At 24.1% G+C, this 7,937-nt stretch overlaps 2 protein-coding genes across 2 annotated transcripts; one reads left to right on the top strand and one right to left on the bottom strand.

The window, feature by feature from the left end:
- Positions 1-925: 925 nt before the first annotated feature.
- LOC129605175 (microsomal glutathione S-transferase 1-like) lies at positions 926-2,115 on the bottom strand. The gene is made up of 4 exons (XM_055514765.1): positions 1,921-2,115; positions 1,341-1,384; positions 1,141-1,265; positions 926-1,047 (listed from the first exon to the last, which is right to left on the bottom strand). The coding sequence occupies exons 1-4, from the start codon at positions 2,113-2,115 to the stop codon at positions 926-928; spliced, it is 486 nt and encodes a 161-aa protein (XP_055370740.1).
- A 2,662-nt stretch (positions 2,116-4,777) lies between these two features.
- Positions 4,778-7,712, top strand: LOC129605174 (microsomal glutathione S-transferase 1-like; the record flags this gene model as incomplete). Its single annotated transcript, XM_055514764.1, has 4 exons — positions 4,778-5,002; positions 7,271-7,350; positions 7,432-7,552; positions 7,617-7,712. Coding segments are annotated over exons 1-4 (522 nt in total), but the record flags the coding sequence as incomplete, so codon positions are not given.
- Between the last annotated feature and the right edge of the window lie 225 nt (positions 7,713-7,937).

Genomic DNA, 7,937 nt, shown 5'->3' with positions numbered 1-7,937 from the left:
TACATATGTACGAGTATGTATGTACACACGAACAGCGTATGGAAAGAAATTTATAATTATACAAGCAGTCAATTAAGTCCTATTTTTAGTCGACTAAATTACTGATTTCTTGTAAAAATTAATTAAAAATTATATGAAAATTAATGATATATTACTCATACAACAAACATACAGAGATTTGATATTCTTTCTAGTAATAAATTAATTGAGCTTTTTACTGCATTTAATATTTTATAATCCTCAGAACATTTTGATGACAATGTAATATTTATCTACATACTACATGTGTGTACATGTATGTGTACCGATATAGACATATCATTTTGAATTAATAATAGGTTCAATATATATATTTATATAAAATGAATATAACTACCTTTTTAATAAAAACTTTCACAAAAACTTAATTGTAAGGCAAAAATGACAAAAATTTTTTTGATTATAAATATATTAATTTCATTTGTGTTCAAGCAAGTCACATTATCTTTGTGTACAAAATGTCATACATACATTTATGAATAACATTATGAAAGAAATAAAAATATAGGAGTTACTGAAATAAAGCTTAACAATTGATAAGTCACAAAGTTTTCAAATTTTGTAAGAATAAAAATTTTCAAACTAAATAAGTCAAAACGAGAATAATTATTACAAAGTTATAAATCTAAGATTTGACACCCACATTTTTACATTTAACTAAACATGTGTATAATTCAATGAGGCAAGACAAATTCTCGACTTTTGGTATAGACATACATACTAGAAACGTTTTTAATGGCATAAAATAAGCCACCCCAAAAATAATTTATGGTATACATTAGAAATTTTTATTATAATACATTCAAAAGATATGGTAACATTTTATATTATGGCAACATTACTTAAATTTTTTATTTCATTTTATTTTATAATTTTTTATACATAGTTAATTGAAATAACCAAAATATGGATCACCATATAAACCATAATCGCGTAATGTAATCCAAAACAAATTACTCTCGCTGGTTGTGGTATTGGGTAAATAGCATACACGAACGTATGGCAATACTGAAATATTAAAAATAATTTTTTTAATTTTATAGGAAAAAAAAAATTGAATTAAAATTCATATTTTGCTAGCCTTTTTTTTTATAGAAGTACGTACCCTAAAAATAGTTGCAAATCTAAATAAAATTGTTGCCAATAATGGTGGAGGATTTACACAAACGTATAGTAATCCAATTGTAAAATATGGTAAAATATTTTCCATATCATTCCGGTGTGCACTTAAAATAAAAAAAAATAAGAATATAAAACTAATAGAATTTAAATCAACTTAAAAAAAAGATTATTTGACAAACCTTCGACTTATTTCAATTTTTTTCTCCAGTTTCTCACTATCACCCTGCAATAATTACAATTTGTTTATATTTATTCTATATATTTATATATTTAATTTTTAAATAAAGATCCTCTTTAATAGAAAAAAGGAAATGCAGACTCTTGTTTCTCAACCTGGATGAAGTCATATATGAAAAACAAAAGCAAACGCCATCATTCGCGTTTATTCGGTCGTATTACAATCAAAATCTTGAAAAGTTTTATCACATTTTTATAGTAACAATTAATATTTCTATTGTTCAGTACCGATATTTTATTGTAGATACAAACCCGTTGGAAATTTAGGTTACTAGATGTTAAAAAAATTGAAAATCAGAACTGAACTATAAATTGGGAATCCAAACAATTAAGAAATCAATGAATTTTCAAATTCTTGAATGAAGAATTGAGCCTTTTATAAAAGGATCAATCATTAAATACACATTCTTCCATACACATTAATTCAAAAGGTCGACATCAACCAATAGCATAGCGCATAAAACTTAATTAATTTATTTATTCTTTTCAATTATAAAATTATTTAAAAAAAAAATTCAATACCTTAAAAATCAATTTTTGAATGGAAGGTAACAATGACATAAATAACATTTTTAAAGCTAATAAGCCTGTCCAAAACATAAAAACTCCGAAAACTGGATTCTCTAAAGTTAAAAATTGTTTATTGAGTGGCCGATTAAATGAGGCCGTAATATTATTGATAACTCCTTCGGCTGTATTTAAAATTGTATTATTCATCTTGAATTATGTTCAAAAAAAAATATGTTGATCCTGTGAATATTTTCTTCCAATATGGTTTTACTCGAACTAAAACTTTATTAACTCAATTCCTATGTTAAACTAACAACAATATTAATCCCAAAAATCTGTTTGTAATTATTAACAAATTATTTTGCTTATTGTATAAAAGTTTAATGTAATGTAATTGATATTCAGATAAGAAATTAATTTCAAAATAATTGTAACTGGAAAATCGGAAAAGATTGAAATATAAACGCTTAAGATAGGTGTATTTCTTTAGAAAACTTAGATAATTAATGTTATATTGGGAGAACTCTATATTGGATATAAGTAATAATAATTCAAAATAATAGTGTTATAAATTTTATATGAATACAAATATTAGTTTTTCTAATAGAACTAAATTTAATAATTGCATATTGGAGTATCTAGCAAACAAAATTAAATTTATTCGATTATCTTATGGTCAATAATTGTCCAATCAAAATAAGTTCTTCCATATCGCATAACTGATCAAATAAAACACTTTTTAATTATGGAAAGTATCACAAATTAAAATAGATTAAACGCTACCATAAATACTGCGAAGGAATTTTCGAGTAACTTGACTAACATGTTGAAAATTCACAATAATAAACTCTTAATTCCAATAAAAATTCAACAATAAATCAATCGCATTGTTTGTCAGTTATAACACTTCATTTTAATTGTTACTTTACTCAAATCAAACCAAAGGTGATATAATTTCACTCAATTTCTAGTAGCACTTTATATAGTTAGATAATGCCAACTCTTGGTTTTTCATGAAAAAGAATATAAATTGAAGAACGAGTGCCATCAATTGTTACCATTAATTAAAGAACAGCGAATATTCAAGATTTCCAGGAACTATTTAGTGCTTTGTAAACAATTTATAATAAATACTTAAAAATTGTTCTCATTTATGATTTGTTTCTACAAATTTACAAATTATAAACGTATCCCCAAATCTATTTTATCTTACTTATATTGTAAAATAATTCATAATATGGACTGTTGAATATTTTCAATGGAAAATACAATTCTTCATTCTACTCTTACTGTTTAATACAGTTGTAATGTGGGAAAACCATTACCTGTTATATAGATTTTAATCAAACGTACGAGCATTAGCTCATTTTGAAAGGAATGAAGTAAATAAAACTAAAAATCTACATAAAGAACAATTGCGTGATGGCCATTACGATTATCTTATTAAAATAAATCTCAAATTTTTTTTTTTGGTATAATTTATAAATGTTAATCAAAAATAGAAAAAAAAAATCAATAATCTAAAAAAATTATTTCTAATCCAAAATGGCTAGCTAACTACTAGAAAAATTAAAGAAGTTACAATAATATTTTGAATTTCAGATATAATAAATATTGCCTATATTTGGGCGAACAATGTTTTTGTGTACCGATTTGCATTTCACAGAGAAAAATATTGCTTAAAAACTCCACAAAGTCAATGAATACTGAAAATATTAGAAAAAAATGATTGTTAAAATTCGAAGAAATTTCTTTCGCAGCTATTTATGTGTGTTATATTTATGTATACTCCATATTATATAGAGGTAACAAAAAATTTTTAGTAATCTGTTGAATCGAAACAGTCACTCTTCTACGTTGGAAACATTTGAATATGAAATACCCAAAAATTATATTATAATGGTGTATGGTGAGTTTTTTTTTAAGTGTTGAATTTTATGACAAAGAAAAAATAACATTCAAATATTATAATTTCTATTTTTAGTAATTTTTTTTTTTCTTGTAATTTGAATTTAATATTAAAATGAATATGTACGCGTATATATGCTTCACAAAATATTCAACAAGTAAAAAAATATTTTTTTAATTACACAATTTTGTATAGCTATGTAAATATTATATTTTGGATTGAATTGGCATTGCAGAACTCTATATCTATTCATAACGTACCAAGAATAATTGAACACAAATTAATTTGCTAAGTCAAACAAAATGTTACCTTTCATGATAATATTAAATACAATTCTACAATTAAATTTTTCAAAGTTAAGAAAGCAGGTCGAAAGCTCGAAATGCAATCTACGACTTTAGAGTAAGACATTTGCCTTTTATTGAAATATTTGTGAAAAATTTTGAGAATCTATATAGTTTTTCTCCAACTAATTTGTGCAATTCATATATGTACTATAAAGTAATACATACTAAAATAAATGAAACAATAAAAAGTCTTCCTTTAATAAAAAATCAAATTCAAAAATGAAAATATTTTTAAACAATTTTCCTAAAGTAAATCAGAACAACGATTAAAGGACATTTTCTAGACAAAAGAAAAGGAAAACAATAAGGGTTTCTTATTTTTCTCCCTTCTTAATTATAAATTTACAGGGTCATTGGTATAATAACTATAATAATATGCTTGTATATTCCTTTAAGAAAAGTGAAGGTCATTTAAATGAAGAAAATAAAGTTTTGCACATTATGGTCAGCTTTAGTAATAAAAAAGTAATTTATTAATCGAAACCGTATATAAAAATTATCGGAAGAAATTCTTATATTTAAATTGTACAAGAAGACATATAAAAAATTCAATAACTTTTGAGTTGAATTTAAAGGATTTAAGTTTTCATCACTATAACTCTCTTAGATAATCATGAATAAAACTAATACAACAAATATCACTAAAGTTCTAGAAACTATAAATTCAAATTTATCTTCAAATAATAGTAATGGCACAAATGAAAGTATTCCCTTTGACTTGAGTTTATTGACACTCTCGAATCCTGTTTTTGGTAATTTTATGTTTTGGACAGCAATATTAGCATTGAAAATGCTTTTAATGGCTATTCTTACAGCAATACAACGATCAAAACATAAGGTAATTTTAAGATACGTTTTAATACCATTAATATAATTTCATTGTATACAATTAAACAATTTATTGCCTAACATTTAATTATTTATAAAATTTACTAATAATTAAATTTGTCAAATCAAAGTAATTGAAATCAGCATTTGCAAATAACCACTTCTGCTTTATAATTCTTGTACACATAACATACATAAATTATACAATGAGTCATTTGCGTTTACATTTTTATAAAAGGATTTCACGCAAAGAATATCCTTCGGTATATAAATTAAACAAAATTCTAAATATAGTTATGAAAGAACCAGGGAGGAATGTGTTTTCTTTGCCAAAAACAAAAATTTTTAGAAACTTTTGGCAAAAATATTAAATTTTAATACTTGTATAAATATTACATTTATAATACCTTTATTTTTTTAATTAATGGTAAACAGGTGTATGCTAATGAAGAAGATGCTCAAATGAATAAAACAGATACAACACAATTTCATGATCCTAACGTTGAACGTGTTCGAAGGTTGTCAAAAATAAATTCTATTTTACAATTTTTTTTTATTTTTATAACAATTAACAATTATTTTTCATTTTGTTTTTCAAATCATACGTACATATTATCGTTATTATTTCAATGAAAACAGAGCACATCGAAATGATATGGAAAATATTCTACCTTACTTTACAATTGGATTGCTATATGTGTGTGTAAATCCTCCATTTATTTTGGCCACAATATTGTATAGAATTGCAACTTTAGCAAGAGTAAGTGTTTTTCAAATACACTCATTCTATTGTGTTTTTCTACAAGAAAACCTAAAATTTGTGTTTTTATACAAGAAAACCTAAAATTGCTTTAATATTTTTTTTCAGATTCTTCATACTATTGTTTATACTATTTATCCAATAAGACAACCAGCGAGGGGTATTTGCTTTTTCATACATTTTTGGATTACAATTTATATGTGTCTACATATAATTGTAGTAACAGCTATTTATATTTAAATTTTTTGTCATTTAAGATAATATCATATGCACACTAAATAAAAATTATTGTTATTGGATTAATTTTTTATTTATATACTATACACGAAAGTACAAATCTTAGGAGTGAAAAACCTGTTATACATTATAATAGATTCAATTATGTTATGCAACATTAAATGATGAAAAAATAATAAATAAAACTAAAAAAATCCCATGTACAATCTTAAAACATCATGATCAACAGTAAAGATGGTACGACAGCATGCTTATGAATGAGTTTTTGTTTGAAAACTTTATTTGCAAACATTCCAAATATTAATCCTCTCTCTTTTATTTTTCGGTTCATTCAGAGCACAAAAACAAATTTCATTTGAACTGGTTAAAAATTAAATTTTCGAGTTCTCTAGGTCAGTATCAAATTAACTTTAGTAACGTAAACTTAATATTCAAAAAATATTGAAATTGTTTTAAATTTGTTTGCTTTTAAATATAAAAAAAAAAATTATTATGGACCATACACCACTAAAAATAACTCTTCTCAATTTGGACAATCCTGTATTTTGTAATTACCTATTTTGGACAGGTATTTTAGCTTTAAAAATGTATTTTATGTCTGGATTAACCGCTTTTCATCGCTTTCGTCAAAAGGTAAACAAAAAATAATAAATTTCGATATTCTAATATACAATTCATGTAACTAACTAACAGTATTAAAATGAACTTTTCTGAGCTTCTTTTTTAATTTTAATAGACTCCATACAATACATACATATATATTTTAATTCAATAATTTTATTATATTTTAATTCAATAATTTAGAATATAGTACGCAAAGTTAGTATCTAAGTTAATTATCATGTATAAATTTATTATAAATTAATTACAAAAAGCAATACCGATCAACACACTCATAAAGCAATGCTGTAAATCGTTCTTTATATTATGTGTTTAAATTAAGTAAAAAAAGTTATTTAGTAAAAAAGTTTGAAATATTTGGGTCATCAGATTCATAAAAACTCATTTGAAAATTTTTTAATATTAAAACACTTTAGTATTACTTTTTTGTCGGTTACTATTTCTTGGTCGAGGTTAAAGCACAATGATGAAATAAAAAAAAAAGTTTAAATTTCTAATTTTTTAGAAATCCGTGTTTCGGTTTGAAAAAAAAAATTTAAAACGAGGTGATGTATCATTTTTTAGCCATTTTTTTGAATGCACCTTTCTAGCTGACGCAAAGATTCAAATAAACCAAAAATTCCATTGAAAACTATAAACTTTACCTTTTATTTTAAATAGATTTTTGCCAATCCTGAAGATGCCGAAATCATGAAAGTTGAAGTAGTTTTCAATAACCCAGATGTTGAACGTGTCAGAAGGTAAGCAAAGTGTTTTTTTTTTTCAATAAATCAGAGCTCTAAAAACCTCATCTGTCATCAATTTTTTATTTTGTATTTCAGAGCTCATCGAAATGACTTAGAAAACATATTACCTTACTTTACAATTGGCCTTTTGTACATAACGATAGATCCAAATCCAACTTTGGCGACGATTCTTTTTAGAATAGCAACTATTTCAAGAGTATGTAATAATTGAGTTACTTACTTGTTTGATTTTTCAATTAATGCAAATTAAATATTTCAAGATTCTTCATACATTTGTGTACGCGATATATCCTGTTAGACAGCCGATAAGACTGATATGTTTTTTGGTACAATCATCAATAGCTATATTTATGGGACTTCACATATTATTTATTACATTAAAATATATATAACATTAAAACAAATATTAAAATAGATATGCGAGTGCATAGAGTTAAAACAAATTGAAGGTAAAATGTAGCTTATTTTGGGTATTTTTGGGAATTTTCGATTTAACTTAATCTATTTTTATTTTCAGGAGAAAAAAGTGACAAACCATTTGAAAATTCATTCAAAATAAAATAATACCTAGGTACTTTCAA

Source organism: Condylostylus longicornis, unplaced genomic scaffold (genome assembly GCF_029603195.1).
Source record: "Condylostylus longicornis isolate FDR11 unplaced genomic scaffold, ASM2960319v2 ptg000013l, whole genome shotgun sequence".
NCBI lineage: Eukaryota > Metazoa > Arthropoda > Insecta > Diptera > Dolichopodidae > Condylostylus > Condylostylus longicornis.
The sequence above is the reverse complement of the archived record's forward strand: the minus strand, read 5'-3'. Positions and strand labels throughout refer to the sequence as shown.

Excerpts from the sequence above, each read along its gene's own strand:
- LOC129605175 (XM_055514765.1), bottom strand. The coding sequence starts at position 2,115 with ATGAATAATACAATTTTAAATACAGCCGAAGGAGTTATCAATAATATT. Across the intron at positions 1,385-1,920 it reads TTCAAAAATTGATTTTTAAG|GGTGATAGTGAGAAACTGGA; the intron begins GTATTGAATTTT and ends TAATTATTGCAG. Across the intron at positions 1,266-1,340 it reads AAAATTGAAATAAGTCGAAG|TGCACACCGGAATGATATGG; the intron begins GTTTGTCAAATA and ends TTTTATTTTAAG.